At 47.8% G+C, this 22,209-nt stretch overlaps 1 protein-coding gene across 28 annotated transcripts in view; it reads left to right on the forward strand.

Moving 5' to 3' along the window:
- CAST (calpastatin) overlaps positions 1-22,209 on the forward strand; it is a 641,814-nt gene that overhangs the window by 525,129 nt on the left and 94,476 nt on the right. For 26 of the 28 annotated variants that reach the window (XR_015309292.1, XR_015309294.1, XR_015309295.1 and 23 more), the window contains 2 exons: positions 1,705-1,752; positions 16,342-16,437. The exons of the other annotated variants lie outside the window; for them this stretch is intronic. Coding sequence is in view for 22 of the 26 variants with exons in the window: in XM_086960931.1 (XP_086817057.1) it covers positions 1,705-1,752; positions 16,342-16,437 (144 nt within the window). In the remaining 4 variants the exon portion in view is untranslated. The remainder of the gene's footprint in view (positions 1-1,704; positions 1,753-16,341; positions 16,438-22,209) is intronic. 28 annotated transcript variants of the gene reach the window in all.

The raw sequence follows: 22,209 nt of genomic DNA on the forward strand, positions 1-22,209 counted from the left end.
GTGGGAGCTGCTTTCCCACTTTTTGTTCCATTTTCAGGTTCTCTTTGATTAAGGAAGGGGTTGCTCTACAAAGGCACCAAAGGGTCAGGTGTGCAATCAGAGCCAGCTTGCAAGAGGTAAGTGGATATCGCCTAGAGTTGACCTAGAAGGAAGAGCTCTCTCCCTATCCTGCAGTACCTGAGGTGACCTGCTGGAGAAGAAGAGGGAAGGATAATGCAAACCCTGCAGGAGGTGCTGACTTCCTGGGCGAGCAGAAGCAGCTGGATGAGGGTCCAGAGAGGAGAGCTTGTCTGCCCAGGGACACTCGAGAGAGAGAGAGTGACTGGCGTGCTCCTGCATCAGATCATCAACCTGCTTGGCTGAACCAACTGCAGCGTGGCACTGCCGAAGTGTGCCCAAACGGACTTCATCACTGTGACCCTGCAAGTAGCCTGCACAGATTGCACTGTTCTGAAGTGTGGCAGAGGTGGACTGCTCCACTGTGACCATGATCCTTTCTGACCAAAGTGGCCTGTACCACTGCAAGCTGAGAACTATGGATGAAGCAGATTTACCATGACTGACCGGACTTGGGCAGACCAAGCCACTCTCCTTGCCGTGAATTGTATTGGAACTGCACCGTCACCCTGGGAAGTGCTTTCAGGGCCCCATGACCTCTGTCACTGTCCAACTCACCATGCACTTGGAGTTGGGCCTGTGAATGCTTGTAGATGGTTAGCGGTGCTGGAGCAATTCCACCAGTGACTCGGTAGCATGTCTGCCATTGACGCTGGAGCATGTCTGCCATTGATGCTGGAGCATGTCTGCCATTGATGCTGGAGCATGTCCACCAGGCAGACTCCGGGGGAGCAGCCTCTGCAGCTGCTGTTCATACAGACAGGACCGGAGTGTTGATGCACTTGCAGCTGACCCGTCTTCCTCCCAGCGGAGGGAGGGGGGCCAGAAGCATGCTGTGGGCCGCAGCCGTAACCGACAGGAGAAAAGGAATCATGTTGGAGAGATTTAAGTACTGGAACTAAGAATGTAAAACTAAGTGCATGAACTTAATTCATGAAGGCTTTGCCTGAAAGCTGCTCTACGTAATTTTACACCGATTTGGGGGAAGGTGGAGAGAAGGGGACTTTGAACCCAGGGTACAGTGGCCCCACACCAATGAATATTTCTATATGCATATAGTAGTGTGTAGTATTGCATTTTGGAGTTTATTTTTATAGAGGACAAGCACTGGGTTTGACAATGAATTAATTGTCTGCTGGGTGATTGTTGAGTTATGTGCCTGATGCATCCCCACGCTAACTGTGACCACTCGCCATCACTACTACTCAGTCAAGAGCTGTAATATTCGTGCTCTGGCTAGTTTGCAGATCAATAGTACGATAGACCCGGGACATCAGAGGCACACGACCAATGCCCACAGCTGAGGCTCAGTAGCCCCCGTTTGCCCCTCAAAAGGGTCTTTCAATGTGAGTCTATCAAAGCTCACACTTCTGTCCGGGAAGTCCAAAGGAGAGGTGAGTCAAATTTCCAAAGGTGATGAAGTTGAAAAGTTTTTTTGCAATAAGTACCATAAAAATAACGAATTAGCCCACCAGAGAAAGTTACAGTTACATTTGTGTGTTCATGCGCATGAAAATGTGTTATAAATTTGCATACATTTTTTTGCATAGAGTGAAAGAATTAACAGGAGTTCAACTTTATTTACAGGATAAAGACGGGAAACCAATAATACCAAAGCCTGAACCAAAACCAAAGGTTAGTAATGAGACGTTTTGTACATTATAGTAGGAAATCTCTTAAGCGGTTGATTTACATAAATGTATGAATTTTAATCTGAACATTATGCCTAGACAATGTAAAGACTAAATAACATTCCCAAACCAGCCATGACTTTATGGCTGATGAGAAATGTGTTTCCTGATGATGCACTCCAGCTGTTGTCCACATGAGCACTGAAGTTCAAAACCACTGTGTGAGTATGCCCCACGCTAGATTACATTCCCATTCCTCCGTCTGTCTTGTAATCTGCTGTTGGATTCCATAACTGATTCATGCTCTGCAGCAAGAGATGGGCGGATTTTCTAAGAGCTGATGAGACAAAGTAACAAAGGCTATAGAAATTGAACAATTTAGTACAGACGGCCTCTGTCGGTTTCAAATTAAAAAGGCAAGCTAAACCCTGAGTGATTTAACTACCCCTCAGACAAGTGGGTAGGACAATTTATCCAATATGGTTACTGCCTGGAACTTATCAGCACTCCCCCAAATATTCTTCCAAAGCAACGGGTAATGTCACCAGAACATCTCACACTCCTGAAACAAGACAGTCTCTCTCCGTTACAAAAACATGCGATAGAACCAGTCCCCTTCCATCATCAGGGAACAGTAGTGTACTCCCTGTACTTCTTTATCCCAAAAAAGGACATCTCTCTGAGGCCTATACTAGACCTCAGACAGCTAAATCTTTACATTGTCAAACCACTTCCACATGGGCACCCTCCAGCAGGTTCTCCCATTGCTTCAACAAGGTCACGTTTTATCCACTCTGAATTTAAAGGACACCTACTTCCATATTCCCATTCACCCAGTTCACAGAAAATATCTCGGGTTCATGGTGGATGGACACCATTATCAATTCAAATTTCTTCCCTTCGGGGTAACTACTGCACCCAGAGTATTCACCAATTGCCTTGCAGTGGTCGCAGCTCATTTAAGACAGCACATTCACGTCTTCCATTTCCCAGACGACTAACTAATAACAGACAAATCACAACACAGTTGCTTTCTCCACACTCACAAGACAATACAGCTGCTTCACAACGTGGGATTTACTGTAAACCTCACCAAGTCTCACCTCCGGCCGTCCAACACGCAAGCGTATCTAGGAGCTACAATAGACACTTGCAAAGCTCTAGCATACCCAAATCCAGACAGAATACGCCACATGCAAAATCTAATATCACAATTTCAGCACCAACACTCACTACCAGCCAGAGTGTTCATGCAATTAATCGGCATGATGGCTTCTTGCATTCTAATCCCCCCTTAAGCAAGACTTTCAATGTGTCCCCTAAAGGAATTCTTAGCACGTCAGTGGAACCAGGCTCAAGGTCAGCTGACAGATCAGGTGTTGGTAGACGGCCGCACCCATCACTCTCTGCAGTGGTGGAATACACAAAACCTTTCCTAGGGGCGTCCATTCCTCAACCCAGTTCCACAGATAGTCTTAACAGAAAACGCATTACTCACTGGTTGGCGAGCTTGTCTTCAAAAACACACTGTTCAGGGCACATGGACTCTACGACAGAAATACTTTCACATAAACTACCTAGAGCTAATAGCGATTTTTCTGGCATTGAAAGCCTTTCAACTGCATCTAGTAGGAAAAGCTGTCTTAGTCCGTACAGCCAATATAACAGCAATGTACTACATACAAGAACAGAGAGGGACACACACTCTACAGCTTTCATGCCTAGCTCAAAGCATTTGGAGATGGGCCATACCTCAAAAGATATATCTCCTTGCAAACACCTCCCAGGAGTTCTGATCCCATTCTTCCAAATGTGAGGCTAAATCTGTTCGCAACACACCTCAACGCAAAATGCACAAACTTCGTGTCGAGGTATTCGCACCCATCATCCAAAAGCAATGCGCTATGGATGAATTGGTCAGGCAAATTTGCTTACGCTTTTCCTCCTGTCCCGCTAATTCCTTTAGTGGTTCGGAAGCTCTAACAGTCCCTCACAATGATCCTAGTTGCTCCCACATGGGCTCGACAACCCTGATTCACAACCCTTTTGGAACTATCTGTAGTTCCTCTCCTAAAACTACAGCTCTCCCCCAAGCTTCTCACTAAGAACCATGGAGAGATAAGACATCCAAATTCTAGTCAACTCAACCTTGCGATTTGGCACCTGAAGTCATAGAGTTTGGCTACCTTAATCTCTCACCAGACTGCATGAACGTCATTAAAGAGGCGAGACGCCCTACCACTAGAGCATGCTATGCAGCAAAGTAGAAACGATTTGTCATCTACTGCACAAACATTCAAATCAATCCACTAGATGTTTCAATCCAAAACATCATTTGCTACCTATTGCACCTTCAGTGTTCTAATTTAGCTTATACATCTATACGGTTACATCTTACTGCAATAGCGGTTTACCTATAAAACACCAACACTTGTCTTTGTTTCACGTGCTCGCTATCAAGGCATTTATGGAAGGACTTAAAAGAATCATTCCTCCTAGACTTCCACCTTCTCCAGTGTGGAATCTTTACAAGACTCATGGGCCCACCATTTGAACCTCTGCACAAATGTAAGCTACAATTTCTCACTTGGAAAGTAGCCTTCCTTATAGCCATCACATCTCTCAGGAGAGTTGGTGAGCTCAAGGCACTAACCATACAAAAACCATTTTTACAAATTCATCACAATAAAGTGGTTCTTAGGACTAATCCCAAAATTTTCCCCAAAGTTGTTTCTGCCTTTCATCTTAACCAGTCTGTTGAGCTACCTGTATTTTTTCCTCAAGCAGAGTCTGTGGCAGAACATGCTCTTCACACATTAGATGTAAAAAGAACAATACTATATAATATTTAAAGAATTAAATCCTTTCGAGAAACGACTCATTTTTGTTGCTTTTTCACCACTGCATAAAGGCAATCCCATATCAAAAGCAGGTATTGCACGGTGGATCTTTAAATGCATCCAAATATGCTATATTAAAGCTAAACGCACATTAACAGTTCCCCCTAGGGCTAATTCTATGTGCAAACTAGGGGCTTCTATGGCATTCTTAGAGTACATACCTTTAGATGACATCTGAAAAGCAGAAAAATGGTCTACGCCACACACATTCACAAATCGCTATTGTGTAGATGTGTTAGTAAAACAACAGCTAGTGTGAGTCAGGCCGTTTTAAGAACACTATTTCAAACCACTGAAACATATACAGGTTAGTCAGCGCTTGCAATATAACTGCTGTGTAGTCTATGCTAAAGCATATGATACAGCTCATATGCTCAAACAGAAAATGCTACTTACCCAGTATGCATCTGTTCTTGGCATATACTGCTGTAGATTCTTATGCACCCACCCGCCTCCCCGGGTAACTTTATCTGTTGCAGTATCATCCTACTTAGATACAATATACATGGACATCTCTTTCTACTCTTACTAACTCCATCATCACTATTACGGCAAAACAATCTGGGGATGGAGCAGATGCCCATGAGCACTATCACCGAAAGGAGGAGTCGCCTACCTCGTGACTGCAAAGACTTCTTCAAACAAAAACAAAGTGCAAACATCCAGACTCATATCCAGAGGGTGATCTATGCTAAAGCATATGAATCTACAGCTGTATATGCCAAGAACAGATGCATTCTGGTAAGTAGCATTTTCTTTACAGACCATGCAAGAGAATATAGGATCTACACATGACAACAATAGATCTTATACTATTTCCCCATAATGGTTAAAAAAAACTCTAAACAAATCGACTAAGGATCTAATGAGAAACTAACCAATAAAACGTGATGGGCCTTTTGAGATCACCCGCAACCTTTATGGACACTGTATCCACTGACTGTCCATCCAGCTTATAGTATAATAAATACTCCCTTCCTATGTGATTATATAGTGTATACAAGGTTTTTTTTGTCATTAAAACAATTATAAATAAATAAAACGCCTATGGAATCTAAGGATTGTTCCAAATTGCGACCGCAATCTTGTTTTTAGTGGTCTAGTCGTCAAGACGCAAGAACGCTACGTGCGAACGTCCTCACTCTGATTTAATGTACCAGGGTCCTGGAGACCCGCAATATGCGGTTCTCAGGCGGCTCCCAAGTAGGTGAAACAGTAGAGTAGAAGTCTTGACGAGGTAAGGATGCACGCACTGCCTTTCATTTAATCCATGTAAATAATAACAGAGTCTACAGCGACTTTCTCCCTTTTGGGAAACAACAGGACGCTTTCCTTATGAACAATTTTTTAACATTGAACACGCAGTACCCCACAACACTAACATTTTCTCTCCCACAGAGTGAGACTACAAACTTCACTCTCTGCAGGAGGAAGCATTAACTTTACCTATGTATGTGTTGTGCATTGTCTCTGTCTGTAATTATTTATGTGTGTTAAAAATACTTAGAAACATTTCAATCACTCAGCAATACTTCCATTGGGGATCACACGAGATGTGCCTCTGATCGCCACATGTTTGTCGATCATGAGTCACGAAATTGTCTTTTTCACCCTGTAGGTGCTCATTGAGGGTACATGGTATAAATGAGTCTGAGATTTCAATTGTAATTTTATCTGTGATACTAGGAAAGTTTTCCTTTTCCCTATTTATCTTCGCAGAATTCAATAACAAGAACAAAGGACATGTGCAATAAGTATATGGACCTTGGTGCTAGCATGCAGGATAAATGCTTGTCCAATGTATGACAACAGGAGTGGAACCAGGTGTTTGATGAATTGTAGAAAATAGTAAATTCCCTAGTTCCTGAAGAATAGCCAAAAGGGGTATGGCTAGAAACATGTTGACCATTAGGAAATAGGAACATTACCACTTTTTTCCTAATATCTCCCCAATTTTTAACCATATCGACTAGGGGTCAGAATAAAAAACGTAACCACTAGCCAGGTATTTTTTAAATAAAGATCTTTCTTTTCCCTACTCCTCCCTTATTGACCATCTGGTCTTCCATATTCATTGTAAGTGCTCCCGCGTAACTCGTAGTTTGCAGCATGCCCCGCTCCGTTTCGGAATAGGAAGGACCTAATGATGAAGCATGCCACCAAGGGGTAACCCTGGTGGGTGAGGGTTTTACTGAAAACGTTGTGTTTTCTCCCAGGCGCAAGCTAAACTTTCCTTAAAGTGTTGGGTGCCTTTTTTTTGTGTTGTGAAAGTCATACTCTTGACAGGCAATGCTGGACATATTGGTTTTGCCAAAGCTTGTTTCTTTTAAATCCTGCCATACACAGCATTCTGTGGGTGACAGGACTAAAATAATGCTTGTCCTATTGTTCTCGTTATTGTGCAAGAACCTGATAACACTGCCTTCTCAAAACAGATGTATCCGCGCAATAACCATCCCTTACTCTGATCTTACTATTAATATTCAGTTTCTATGTACTATTGTTCTGTATAAAATGCACCAAAGCTTGTTGGTTAGGTTTGCATTATAAAAGTACTCTAATAAATAAAATATAAATAGGTAAATTGAGACTTTACATAAATGATTCATTAATGATCTGTGAAGAAGGCAGATGGCTTCAGTCTGAAGAGAATGAAGCAGGCGCTAATTACGGGCTCATGTCGCAGATAATCTCCTCCCTACAATAGAGGCACTGGACTGAGTTTGAGGATCACCCGCAGTGGCTTAAGATAGAAAGCGTCTCTAGTGAGCCATCTTGTGGGCATTGTTCTGATATTCGTGGATTAATGGAAGGTTTAGGTCAGTATTCTGTCCTCAGCGTAGAGAAGAGATGATGGCCAGATGGCCTAATGCTTATTGCAATCACAAGCCCTGTGCTGGGCAAACTGCTTGTGCCTCTGTTCCCTGCTTGTGCCTCTGTTCCCTGCTTGTGCCTCTGTTCCCTGCTTGTGCCTCTGTTCCCTGCTTGTGCCTCTGTTCCCTGCTCGTGCCTCTGTTCTCTGCTCGTGCCTCTGTTCCCTGCTCGTGCCTCTGTTCCCTGCTCGTACCTCTGTGTTCGAGGCATGTGGGCTGCTGAATTCATATCTGTGCATAGTCCGCCACCTAGTGTTGGGTCCGGATGATTGCACATTGTTGTCCTGGAAGAGTCTTCGAAGTATCACGAGATAGGTGGCTCCTCCCCTGGACTACAGTGCGCATGGGCATCGCCTCCATCCCCAGATTGTTTTTTTCCGCCATTGGGTTCGGATGCGTTTCGGTTCCCTCTGTCGGAACCGATAGTTGTTCTACTTTATACTCGAGACCAAAAGGTCTTTAGGCTGGGCGTCGGTATAGTTGCGTACGGGTTTTCTATCTGACTCTCAGCTCCAATCTCTTACTGCCCTTCCACGTGCTTCGGCGCGGGCTGGCCTACACTACACCCTTTGCTATGGAGCGGACCCCGTTCAAGAAGTGTCAGCTGTGTCACTCCAAATATTCGCACCTCGACGTGCACCCTGTGTGCAATACCTGCTTGTCACCGGATCACCGCGAGGACACCTGTATGGCGTGTTCAAAGTTCCGAAGCAAGAAGACTTTAAAGATCCGCCGGGCCAATCGGCTCCAGGCTCAGTTGTCTGCTTCGGCACCCCCACCGGATGACATCTTCCAGGAATCTGTCGAGGGAGATGACGGCCGAGGGTCGGACTCTGGGCCCGCGTCCGAGGAGGAGCCCTACGACGCGGGTGAGGAGGACTGTAACGAAGTCTCCGACGAGGTAGGGGACGACGAACTGGCTTGTGCCACGATGGGAGATAGCTCGGAGGAAGAGCATCTCCATACAGACTCAGGGGTTGTTCCCCTTCCTGCGGCCCAGGTCGAGGGATCGCCTTCGGGCCTTACCCAAGATCTAACTATGAGTCCTACGTCCCCGCCTACGGGCCCGGTCACGGACATTTCTAAGCCATCACTTATGTTGAAGAAAACGAAAGTGAAGCCAACGGGTCACGCGCCCTCGGATGCGAAACCGAAACTGAAAGTGGCGCTGGTGAAGAAGGTTCTGGAGGCGTCAACTTCCAAGAAGACCAAAATGGCCGACTTGAAGAGCCACGCCAAAATGGCCGACGCCAAAATGGCCGACCCGAAGCCCTCTGGGTCGGCGCCGAAGACGAAGGTCCCCGACGCGGCTGCGTCGGCGCCGAAGGGGGTCGTGGACCCGAAGACGGTTCCGAGGAAACGTCAGGCCGACGACGCGACTAGACATGGGCCGTCGGGGCCGAAAAAGAAGTCTACCGGTGGTCAGGCTCTCGAAGATGAGGGGTCGCTTGAGCCGGTTCAGCCCTCGGCAGCCTTTACGAAAAAAGTGGGGGACTCCTTACAGCGGATCCGGAAGTCCACTGAGGTTCCTGCTCAGGACACCGTAGCGCCTACGCTTACGCCTAAGCCTACTAAAGAGCAGACGCCCATTCGTTTTACCCTTCCACCCAAGTCGACGCCGAAGGCCTTCGCGCCGAAACAGGGAGGGCACGCAAAGGAGGTATTGACGCCGAAAGCTGCCTTGGTGGTGTCGAAGCTTCGGCTCCAACCGCTTGCGGTGGAGGAACGTCGTGAGGTGATCATCGACGCCAACACCGGAAAATTGTCGCTCCTCAAACGAAAGATTACGTCGGAGCCGGCCTTGGAACCTTTTAAGATTCCGCTCAAGAACAAGAAGTACTCTGCGGACTCTTCGGCTCTGATGGAACCTGTGTCCCCACAGGCTTTCGAACACTCGCCGGCGCATTCCCCTGCGCCTGATGCAGACGAGGAAGATGCCGAGTACACCTATCCTGCGTACTCGGATCCGGAAGAGGAGCATATGCCCTGGGCCGCAGGAGGCGACGCAGAAGACCCGCAGTCGGGCCAGGACGCTCAACTTTTCGCCGCCAAGACGTCCCCGACAGAGGACTCGGCGGCCTTCAATGCCTTAATTGAGAGAGCAGCAGCGAACCATGACGTCGAACTGCACTCGGACCCCGTGGATGCGGACTTCTTATTCGACACCTTCTCGGTAGCCGAAAAGCAAGTCAAGACACTACCGATGCTTAAAGGGGTGCTGAAACATGCACAGGAGGTTTTCAAAGAGCCCACCCGGGCGCGGGTGGTCAACCCTCGCATCGACAGGAAATATAAAGCGGCGCCCACGGATCCCACGTATATTAAGGGACACTTGCCATTGGACTCCCTGGTGGTTTCCAACGCTCGGAAAAGGGCGAATTCGCAGACTACTGGTGACGCTCCTCCCCCAGACAAAGAGTCCAAGGTCTTTGAGGCATCAGGCAAACGCATTGCTGCACAGGCAGCTAACATCTGGAGGATCTCTAACACCCAAGCCCTGCTTGCACGTTATGATAGGGCCCATTATGACACATTAGAGGCCATTCTGCAACACTTGCCTGACCAATACAAGGAGGCGGGGGAGATGCTCATTCAGGAGGGTAAACTCATTACGAATGCATCCATCAAATGTGCCCTGGATGTGGCAGACACTGCCTCAAGGGCTATCAATACAAGTGTGTTACTTAGACGCCATGCCTGGCTTCGAATCTCGGGGTTCAAGCCCGACATCCAAACCACGATATTGAGTCAAACAGTGAATCCTGACCATCTGTTTGGCCCTGAGGTGGATGCCTCCCTAGAAAAAATGAAAAAGGACACCGAAACTGCCAAATCTATGGGGGCTTTGCAGAGCCAGCAGTTTCGGGGTGGTTCCTTTCGCCGCTCCAATTCAAGAGGCACCTCAAGGGGACAGGCATCCCAGTCCACTCAATACTACAAGGGTAACACCCAGAACTCGTATAACAACAACAAGGGCAGGGGTGGCTACAGAGGCAATAATATCAAAGGCAGGGGACGTGGAAACAATGGCTCCAGGTCCACCACCACCAACAAGCAGTGACGTCTTGTCACTGCCCCCCGATCACACGACACCTGTCGGGGGGAGACTCCAGCAGTTCCTGCCGGCGTGGAGGTCCATCACCACGGACAGGTGGGTGAGGTCTCTTATCCAGTACGGGTACTGTCTAGAACTAACGTCCATTCCACCGGACATACCGCCAAGAAGCCGTCCTATGTCCGGCGAGCACTTGACCTTGTTGCAGCAAGAAGTTCTGGTCATGCTGCAAAAAGGGGCGATAGAGCTCGTTCCATTGCAAGAGCGGGGAACAGGGGTTTACTCCCTGTATTTTTTGATCCCCAAAAAGGACGGATCACTCAGACCGATCCTGGACCTCAGGCCCTTGAACTGGTACATCAATTCGGAGCACTTCCATATGCTCACATTGCAGCAGGTGCTTCCCCTACTTCAACAAGGGGACTTTCTAGCTACGCTGGATCTGAAGGATGCATATTTTCATATTCCCCTGCAACCTTCCCACCGAAAGTATCTCAGATTTACGATCTTAGACCAGCATTACCAGTTCAGAGTCCTGCCGTTCGGGGTCACCACGGCACCAAGAGTATTCACGAAATGCCTAGCGACTGTGGCAGCGCATCTCCGTCGCCAGCACGTCCACGTCTTTCCTTACCTGGACGACTGGCTCATTCAAGCAAAGACGGAACAACAGTGCGTGGACCACGTGTCACGCACCATTCACCTCCTGCACGATCTGGGATTCTCTCTGAACTACCCAAAGTCCCATCTCCAGCCCGCCCACGTGCGACAGTATCTGGGCGCAACAATCGACACTCTGGCAGCCACTGCGCAGCCGAATTCAGTGAGAATCGCCAGTATCCAGGCGCTGATCCAACGGTTCAGACCCCAACACTCGCTTCCAGCGAGGGTGTTCATGCAGTTGATAGGCATGATGGCCTCCTGCATCTCCATTGTCCCGCACGCGAGACTACATATGCGTCCGCTTCAGGAGTGCCTTGCACGTCAGTGGACTCAGGCTCATGGGCAACTGACAGACCTAGTGTTGGTGAGCGGTCGGGCATACAACTCTCTGCATTGGTGGAATCCACAAAACCTTTGCAAGGGCCGACCTTTCCAAGAGCCTGTCCCACAGATCATCCTGACGACGGACGCCTCTCTCCAAGGATGGGGAGCGCATGTACTCCACTACACTGTGCAGGGACTATGGACACTTCAGCAAAGGAAGATGCACATCAATGTGTTGGAACTGATGGCAATCTTCATGGCCTTAAAGACGTTCAAAGTACATCTGTGCAACAAGGTCGTGTTGATCCGGACGGACAACATGACGGCCATGTACTACATCCAGAAGCAGGGAGGCACACACTCTCCACAGCTGTCTCATCTGGCTCAGAGCATGTGGAAGTGGGCCATTCAGAGGAACATCTTCCTCATGGCAGAGCATCTCCCGGGCAAGGACAATCAAATGGCAGATCTGCTCAGCAGGCACAGCCATCAGATGCACGAGTGGGAGATACATCCATCAGTACTCCAACCGTACTTCCAAAGGTGGGGTCATCCAGAGATAGACCTGTTCGCCACAAAGGAGAACGCAAAATGCCAAAGCTTCGCCGCCAGATTCCCACACCCCCAATCACAGGGCAATGCGATGTGGATGAACTGGTCAGGCAGATTTGCGTACGCTTTTCCCCCAGCACCTCTGATACCGCTGGTGGCACGCAAGCTCAGGCAGCACTCGATGACTCTCATCCTAGTTGCTCCAACGTGGGCTCGCCAACCATGGTACACCACGTTTCTAGAACTGTCCGTGGTACCGCATCAAAGGCTTCATCTCACTCCCAGCCTTCTGACGCAGAGCCATGGCGACATTCAGCACCCAGATCCGCAACAGCTCAACCTGGCGATCTGGCTCCTGAAGTCCTAGAGTTTGGCTACCTTAATCTTCCTCCCGATTGCATGGACATCATTCGGGAGGCAAGGAAGCCCACTACTAGAGCTTGTTATACGGCTAAATGGAAGAGGTTTGTCATCTACTGTGTGGACCACAGCATTGACCCGCTAGATGCTTCCATTCAAAACATCATATGCTACCTCTTTCACCTGTATCGATGTAATCTAGCGTACTCTTCCATCCGCATTCACCTGTCTGCTATGGCAGCATACCTCCAGAATAGGCAGCACCTGTCACTCTTTAAGGTCCCTGCTATCAAGGCCTTTCTGGAAGGACTCAAAAGGGTCATTCCACCACGGACTCCACCAGCTCCAGAATGGAACCTCAATGTGGTTCTCACGAGACTGATGGGTCCTCCCTTTGAGCCACTGCACTCCTGTGAGCTCCAGTTTTTAACTTGGAAGGTTGCGTTCTTAGTAGCGATTACATCGCTACGGAGGGTTAGCGAGCTGCAGGCGCTCACCATCCAAGAACCTTTCTTCCAAGTACATGCTAACAGGGTGGTGCTCCGCACTAACCCTAAATTTTTACCCAAAGTGGTCTCACAGTTCCACATGAACCAAACAATTGAATTGCCGGTGTTTTTCCAAAACCCAGAGACGCTGGCGGAGCGTATGCTCCACACTCTTGATGTGAAAAGGGCCTTGATGTACTATGTGGACAGGACAAAAGATTTTCGCAAGACCAAACAACTTTTTGTTGCTTTTGCCACTCAACACAAGGGAAATGCAATCTCCAAAGCGGGGATTGCTAGATGGATAGTAAAGTGCATTCAGATCTGTTACGCTAAAGCTAAGCGCACTCTCACTATCCCACCGAGGGCCCACTCCACTAGGAAGTTGGGGGCCTCTATGGCTTTCTTAGGTAACATTCCCTTAGAAGACATCTGTAGAGCAGCCACATGGTCTACCACACATACTTTCACTAAGCACTACTGTGTAGACGTGCATTCCAAACAGCAGGCAGCTGTTGGTCAGGCTGTTCTAAAAACGCTTTTTCAAACTGCTGCAGCTGGCACGGGCGGCCGCCGTTAATGGAGGGACTGCTATGTATTCTATGCACAGATATGAATTCAGCAGCCCACATGCCTCGAACTGCAAATGCTACTTACCAGTATGCATCTGTTCTTGGCATGTAGGGCTGCTGACATTCATATCGCCCACCCTCCTCCCCGGCGCCTGTAGCAGCTGCAGTATTTATTCATATATACACATATGCTCATAGCATGGTCATCACTCACTTTCTTCACTCCATCTCTGCCAATGGCTAAAAACAATCTGGGGATGGAGGCGATGCCCATGCGCACTGTAGTCCAGGGGAGGAGCCACCTATCTCGTGATACTTCGAAGACTCTTCCAGGACAACAATGTGCAATCATCCGGACCCAACACTAGGTGGCGGACTATGCACAGATATGAATGTCAGCAGCCCTACATGCCAAGAACAGATGCATACTGGTAAGTAGCATTTGCATCCCTACTCGTGCCTCTGTTCCCTGCTGGCTCTGTGTGTGTGTGTGTGGCTCTGTGTCCACTAATACTCTCTACTACTCTCTAATGCTCACCTATTGCCATTGTAAATGACAATACCATTTATTTCTGTTTTAAAAAAAAAATGAAAAAAATGCCATTGGCAATGCCAATAGCTCTAACTTTAACAAAGCCGAGACCATTGCATAGTAAATGCTTGCTTCATGTCTCCAGGGCCTCTGTTCCCTGCTCGTGACTCTGTTCCCTGCTTGTGATCCGGTTTTCGTGCCTCTGTTCCCTGCTTGTGCCTCTGTTCCCGGTTTTTGTGCCTCTGTTCCCGGTTTGTGCCTCTGTTCCCTGCTTGTGCCTCTGTTCCCTGCTTGTGCCTCTGTTCCCTGCTTGTGCCTCTGTTCCCTGTTCGTGCCTCTGTTCCCTGTCCGTGCCTCTGTTCCCTGTTCGTGCCTTTGTTCCCTGTTCGTACCTCGGTTCCCTGCTCGTGCCTCTGTTCCCTGCTCGTGCCTCTGTTCCCTGCTCGTGCCTCTGTTCCCTGCTTGTGCCTCTGTTCCCTGCTTGTGCCTCTGTTCCCTGCTTGTGCCTCTGTTCCCTGCTTGTGCCTCTGTTCCCTGCTTGTGCCTCTGTTCCCTGCTTGTGCCTCTGTTCCCTGCTCGTGCCTCTGTTCCCTTCTTGTGATCCGGTTTTCATGCTTCTGTTCCCTGCTTGTGCCTCTGTTTCCGTTTTTTGTGCCTCTGTTCCCTTGCTTGTGCCTCTGTTCCCTGCTCATGCCTCTGTTCCCTGCTTGTGATCCGGTTTTCGTGCCTCTGTTCCCTGCTCGTGCCTCTGTTCCCTGCTCGTGCCTCTGTTCCCTGCTCGTGCCTCTGTTCCCTGCTCATGCCTCTGTTCCCTGCTTGTGATCCGGTTTTCGTGCCTCTGTTCCCTGTTCGTGTCTCTGTTCCCTGCTTGTGATCCGGTTTTCATGCCTCTGTTCCCTGCTTGTGATCCGGTTTTCGTGCCACTGTTCCCTGCTTGTGCCTATGTTCCCGGTTTTTGTGCCTCTGTTCCCTGCTTGTGATCCGGTTTTCGTGCCTCTGTTCCCTGCTTGTGCCTATGTTCTCGGTTTACGTGCCTCTGTTCCCTGCTTGTGATCCGATTTTCGTGCCTCTGTTCCCTGCTTGTGATCCGATTTTCGTGCCTCTGTTCCCTGCTCGTGCCTCTGTTCCCTGCTTGTGCCTCTGTTCCCTGCTCGTGCCTCTGTTCCCTGCTTGTGGTCCGGTTTTTCGTGCATCTGTTCCCTGCTTGTGATCCGGTGTTCCGTGCCTCTGTTCCCTGGGGCGTTACTGGGCAGAGAGCTGTGTGTGTGTGTGTGTGTGTGCATGTGTGTGTGCGTGTGTGTGTGTGTGACTGTGTGTGTGACTGTGTGTGTGTGTGACTGTGTGTGTGTGTGTGGCTCTGTGTGTGGCTCTGTGCGTGGCTCTGTCTCTGTGTGTGTGTGTGTGTGTGTGTGTGTGTGTCTCTGTCTGTCTGTGTGTGTGTGTGTGTGTGTGTGTGTGTGTGTGTGTGTGTGTGTGTGTGTGGCTCTGTGTCCGCTAATACTCTCTACTACTCTCTAATGCTCACCTATTGCCATTGTAAATGGCAATACCATTTATATCTGTTTTAAAAAATGATAAAAATGCCATTTGCAATGCCAATAGCTCTAACTTTAACAAAGCCGATACCATTGCATTGTAAATACTTGTTTCATGTCTCCAGTAACGATTTGTAACTGAGCTCCAACTGATTAAGCCATTGACTGAATGCCAATAGATTGATATGTTTCTAACTGATAGATAATGTCTTGAACATGTTTCCTAAAGTGTGTAAATCAAGGGGTTGATTGCATGTGAGGAACTCTGGGCCTATTCGCACTTTCTTCACTCACTGCCTGAACTAAATAAACTGCAGCTCTTGTCTGGTATAGACCTTTACAACTCGAAGGGGTTCATTCCCAAAGTTGGAAGATTGGGCTCAGTTTGCGAGCAGTTTTGGTGCCTCCCCGTCTCCCGGGTGTACGCCACTCTCTCCCCAGGAATCTCCCTCAGACTGAGGCCTGCTGGACGGGCGCCATTGCTACCGTGCGTTTGTTTTCAGTTGCTAGGCAGAGGGAGTCTGTAACCAGGGAAGTCTGACAATCCCAGGAGGGGCGATCTTAAACTGGTGTAAAGTATAGGCCAATTAAATGATTGTTTTTCATCAACTGTAAGCGCCGGCCTAATTTTGAATTAATGTTAATTCGTGAACGTGGCGGTGCCCTTAGGAGGGTGTGGTAAGGAAAGGTCTGTTAAACATTCTCCTGTTTTATTTCTGTTTCTCACCTTTGACCCTAGCCCCTGAGTGACACGGAGTTGGTCGATGCACTGTCAGGAGACTTTGTCACTTCCACCGCTTCGACAACACAGTCTGCCCCGCCGCCTGCAGCCAAGGTAAGAGACTAAGGCAGCACAGCTGAAGTTTGACAACACAACCTCTGACCTTATCACCCTGGAACAACAAACATTAGGTCACTTTAAAGCCGCTGCTCCTCCCTCCGTTCATCTTCACCCTTTTTATTGATATCAAATCCGGTTGAGTTTTCTTCACTCACTCTATATGGAACAAGGAATGGCAACTTTTTTTTGCGGGGGTTTATTTTTGTGCTACAATTGAGACTTTATTATTTTAAAAAGTCCCAAAGTCCCAAAGGTTTACTTTTGTTTATCGTCAATATAAATAAATAATACAGTAACATAACAGAATATTTTCGTTTGAGCTCATGCATCGAAGACAGCACAGCAATCCACAATGGGTATATTCCATCGGGGCAAGTAGCAATCTGAAAAAGATGGCACGCTGGGCATTTCTTCTGGCCTGGCTCTTATTTTTTTGGCTACTGGAAACGGCCTATCTGGATAAATTGTATTGCATTGATCGCTAAGGCGCGAACATAGTCACAGGGGTAACGAAGCGTCCATCGAACACAACAAGAAATTGGGAACTGCAAACGAAGAGAAGTAGGTATGGGACGGAAAGGACAGGGGGTAGTGCGCACAGGCAGTGCAGGGGAAAAAGTCGTGCAGTCTGTTTAAAGGGGAAACTAACTATTCATGATGACTCTTAAATTTTACAGCGTATACTGTACAAATATTTTGATTATAAATCGATTGAAAACGGTTCGCTGTCCTGGCTTGGCACGTTATGTGCAGACAACATAACATTGTCCCCGATGTCTGAAGTATTACAAAGTCGGACTGAAAGAGTAAACGTGAAATTTCCTTCTATTTGCTGAGGTGCGCAATTCTAAAATTGGTCCCCGTGTCAAGGCAGAGGTCCCATTTTGGAACAACCTGCACATGGTTCTCATCAGCGCCCCGAGGGATGTAATTGCCGGTTTGGTGTTTGTATTGGGACCGGGAGGGGGCACGGTGGGCTGGCAGCGGGGGTGGGCGGGCTGCAGATGAAAAGGCCGGCGGTGGGGTGAGCAGGGTGGAGGCTGCAAACGAGGGTGGGTGGAGGTGGCCGGCTGATGCCTGTGGGCAGGGTTTAGCAGGGCGGTGAGATAGGCGTGGCTTGTCTCAGAGGCCTCCGTGTAGTGCAGCTGACGAGTGCGGAGGAGAAGGGAATCCGAGTGCAGCTGCAAGAGCCGGTGAGGGCCTGCCGTGAGAGGACGGTAAGTGCTGCCGTGAGAGGACGGTGAGTGATGCTGTCACCGGTGTCTGTCAGACTCCGAGGAGACTCGGGCGTTGCCACTGAACCCGCAGTGCGTATTTGAAGTAGGCGTAGATTACAGTAGAGCAGAGTACGTGTATGTGTAGGACATGCCACACGCACCTTCTGTAAGATTTATGTTTACGTGCTGTGTTTAAATTCATTTTACTCCTTTGTCTTTCATTTCCTTGTATTCTCTCGTCCCCCTCTGTTGTATTTTCATCTATTGGACTTATCATTTCGGATATTTTCAGCCCATTTCAAGAGGTTTCATTTTCCTCATTCCACATCTCTGCATAACTCCTGCCACCACATTTCTTTTTTTGCATTCTTCCCTTCTGATTGTTTGTTTTTGTTTCCTAGGGCCTTTTTTAATGCTCCTGTGTCTTTATGTTAGTCATTGGTTCAGTCTTCCTTTATACAATTTTGCTGTTTTTTGGCTGACAAGCCTTCGGTATATCACTCAAATGAAGCAGATTTTGAGGATTCAGGTTGACATAAAGTCTATAAACACAGTAAACCTATAAATATGTTTTACCTATGCAAATTTCAAGAAAGTTGTTTTGCAACTCTATAACTTATACAGCCCTCCCTCCACATACCTGCAGCAAATTTAGGGGTTAAATCGCTACCCACATATTTTTGAAGGATATCTTAGATGTAGATAGTCCACCTGAGCGAGAAGGCAGAAAGATACACACATACCCAATGAAAAACTTTTGCTAAGGGACGTTATGGTGGTTTACTTATATTTAGTAACCAACATATGTAACATAGTTGCCTAAAAAGGCGTAAATTGAAGTGATGCTATGGTTACATTCCAAAACCTTTGAAAATTGGTGGGGTGAAGACTGCGAGGGGTGTTCGCTGACCTTCATCTGATCTCCCTGTTTTCAGAGCCCAAAACTATGCCCTTTAACCATGGTCAGCGCACACTGGCTACCATTTGTAGCCTTGGGCCACATTCTACACACAGATCAAGTTTTGCACTTCTCTGGAAGGCCGGGGTGTGCCCTACAGGCTATGGATGCAGGGTGTTGCCTTTGGCCGTGCTTTGTGCCCAAAAAGCCAACATCTAGTTTTTGCTTGGCGTGGCCTTCGCCCAAGCATTGTGCTCGTCACCCTGTACACCCTTACTGACCGGACATGGTCTTCAAGGAGCATTTTTTCATTCCTGTGAATCAGTAGAATATAAAACCTTGTGACACTGGTTCAAATTCCTTCTCTCTTTACTGATCTTCATCCAGCTTTAAACACACAGTAATTACTGAATGCACCAAGTTGCAGTTTTTGAGGTTGAGTAAGCATAGTGTAGTAGTACGGTGAGGGGGTTAGGCACTGGAGTATGCTTCAGAGGGACATTAATGCCACCTCATTCTAAACGTATCTTTGAATGAACCTCCTCGGCAACACACATCTGTTTTTGCTGGGAGAAAGGGTATTTTCTACCCCTCAGCCAGTGGCATAATACATTAATGATGGGGGGGGGGCCTGTAAAATGTGATGATGGACCCGTTGTCTCCAAGATCGCACAGATATTAATTGGTCTTAGGCTCATTGGGGTCCCCCTGACGATTTAGGGCACGCTGAGCTGCAGGTGGCCTGCTCTGGAAAGTTCAGTGGCATTTCTAGGCTTTTACCCATTTCTTAGTCCATGCAATGGCACGCATTCTGCAAGACATGCAATGGTATGGGTTTGGGACAGAGGCGCAACTCGAGCCACATTTTGGGGGGGGGGCTACTAAACATTTCGGGGGGGGGGGCTGATTTTTCCAGCAACATGCAGAGTGGAGATGCAGGGGCTCTAAGAAGGCGTGAAAACACAACAAAATGACCTGTGAAGTACTCGGGGGTGCGGCTGTGTGTGTGCCTGGAAAGCTGTCTCAGCCCTGGGCTGACACACACGACGGGGGGGGGGGGCTGAAGCCCTTAGGGCCCAATGGGCATTGCGCACCTGGTTTGGGAGGTGAGGGGTTTCCTCCAAAACAGGGATCCCTCCCTGGGGGTGCCCTCAACGGTTCACCGCAACCACCTCTGGTAGTGAGATGTTCCGCAATTCATTCCACCTCACTTTCCAACACCACCCCTCTCCCCCCCCCCGAAGGCACCAGAAGTTTTTCTCCTATACAGTTCCCCCCATGATGGACTTTGGAAATTGGCAGACAGAACGCAATATTCAGCCAATGAGATTCCTGGGTCAAGTTTGAGTTTTGAAGCACACAGATGTGCATGTTCAACAGATAGCCCCAAAATTATTAGCAAAACAAAATTACTTTTTCTGTCGCCTAATCAGTTTCACTGTATCTACCACAACACAATCCCTGCCTCTCAAATGGATGATGCATAACACAATCTTTTTATTAAGGCTGAGTAATGGTAATGAGATGTTGTGATGGTTGACACGATAACAAGCACTGGAAAATCCAACAGGTCTTGCATTTGCAGCCAATTGGCTTTGCCAATGCTTTTTTTGGCCACCCTGATGGCAGACACCATTGACATTTTTTTTCTAATTCTTAAAAAAAAAATAACCTATTGAAATATGAGAAAATTCCTACAAAGATGACTGCCATGTTGGTACCCAAATCTAGGGAAGACAACTTTAAATGGATTTTCTTAATGCATAATGAAATGCTCACAGTTATGCCTTTCTCTCATCCATGCCCATGCACTGGCTGCCATTGTGGAATGATAAAAAAAAAATCTTGAAATATCCGCCAGCAAATAAAGTGGCAGCCTGGTGCACAGAGCGCGAGGGCGTATAGGTGGAAGCAGGCACTGGTGTGAGAATTTTTTTTTTTAATCAAGTGGGGGATAAAGGGGAGTAATTGGGTACAGAGCGAGATAACATAGTCTCTTATATGCAACGCAAAGTCTGATGTCAGCAGTGGAATGTTACATTTTATTAACTCAAAACATATTGAGACCCTGAGTGGGACAAACACAATAATATGTAGGGAGGCCATCCAGTTATGAATATGGAAGTGAGATAGACAGGATTGCCATCTAACAATGAATATGGGACTGACTCAAAGCTCGCAGTTTGTTTTTTGTTGTTGTTCGCAATAGTTCTTTCACACCAGGTGTCTGTAAGCGAGACCTAATATGTTACATGGCAAAAACCCAAGTGGTTTGCAAATGTTAATGGGCGCCTTAGCTGGCTTTGTTGGACCATAATACACTTTACACGTTATGTATTTTTGATGTCACGTGTCGTGTGATATGCATGGCATCAACATGTTTTTACCTAAAAGGATGTTTATTGAAAACAGCATGTTATATAATTAGATGGTGAGAAGGAAATGAGGCTGAGAAGCTGATATCCCGGACCTCCTATTGGAAGATTTCCATAATTCTCACAAAATGTCATTTACATTAATTATGAGAAATAATTCACATGTAGTGTTATTATTGGAGTTAGTTATCATTTGTATAGCGCACAACTTACTGGCTATTAAGGCATCCATGAGTACTTGCTACCATTAGCAAAATACCACAATATACATTTGCTGGATATTGGACATCACAAACAACAGAGGAAATAGGCAAACAACTTGTTACAGCCCTCCAGGCACGTTCACAAAGAAACTCACAGCAACTTACAACTCACCATGTACTAACCACACATCTCCACAAAAAGGATCAGTTTCCAGTCTAAACTGGGGCATCATACCTGCGCAACCAAAAGGCCCAGCGATGCCATATGCATGGCAAATTGCATATTCAATTTCACTCCCCCTTTACTCACTTTTATATTCTGCTGATCTCTTGACTGTTTCGCTCCCCTTTCCCCGCACCCTGGATGGTTCCAGCCGATTTTGGGGCTGATTACCGAGACCCGGTGGAGAACTCCCACAGCGGACATCTTGGGTGGGAGGCGCCAGCACCTTTAGCGCTCTAGTCCTCCTTACCCAAGGAGACGGGCATGTCTCCGCGCAGCGGACGCGATCAGCGGACGTGCCGCATCAGCGCCGGAGTCACGCCAGAGTCCAGCCCGTCTGCGCCCCTCAGCGCCGAGGAGGCGCCAGGGGCTTGGGAGGATGCTGACAAAGTCCTTCCTGATTTCGTTAGCCCTCTTTACTCCCAGGATGCACGCCTAGCTCTAAGACATTCCTGGAAGCCCTGTCATCACAGGTATACCCCCCAGAGACTGCGGGATGCTTTTAGCTGCTGTAGCACCGAGGGGACTAGCAAACACATCCTGCAAGTACCTCCAGCTAAAAATGCCATAAATACTTCTCCCTCCCTTCATAAGGAAACTGGCTTCTTAATTAATGCCCGATCCTTAGTTAAAAACAACATCACTTTCAGAGACTTCATCTCGGAAAGGAAGCCCTCGTGGGTTTTTGTCACTGAAACCTGGGCCTCTGATTCCTCCGGGCCCGATCTAGCTAATGCCACCCCGAGGGCTATGCCCTCGTGAGACTGGATAGAGAAAGGCGTAAAGGGGGGGAATTGGCATTTTACACAAATGTTCTATAAACTGCCGTATTGCGCCCCTCCCCTCCCCG

This window comes from Lissotriton vulgaris, chromosome 3_1 (genome assembly GCF_964263255.1).
Source record: "Lissotriton vulgaris chromosome 3_1, aLisVul1.2, whole genome shotgun sequence".
NCBI classification, from domain to species: domain Eukaryota; kingdom Metazoa; phylum Chordata; class Amphibia; order Caudata; family Salamandridae; genus Lissotriton; species Lissotriton vulgaris.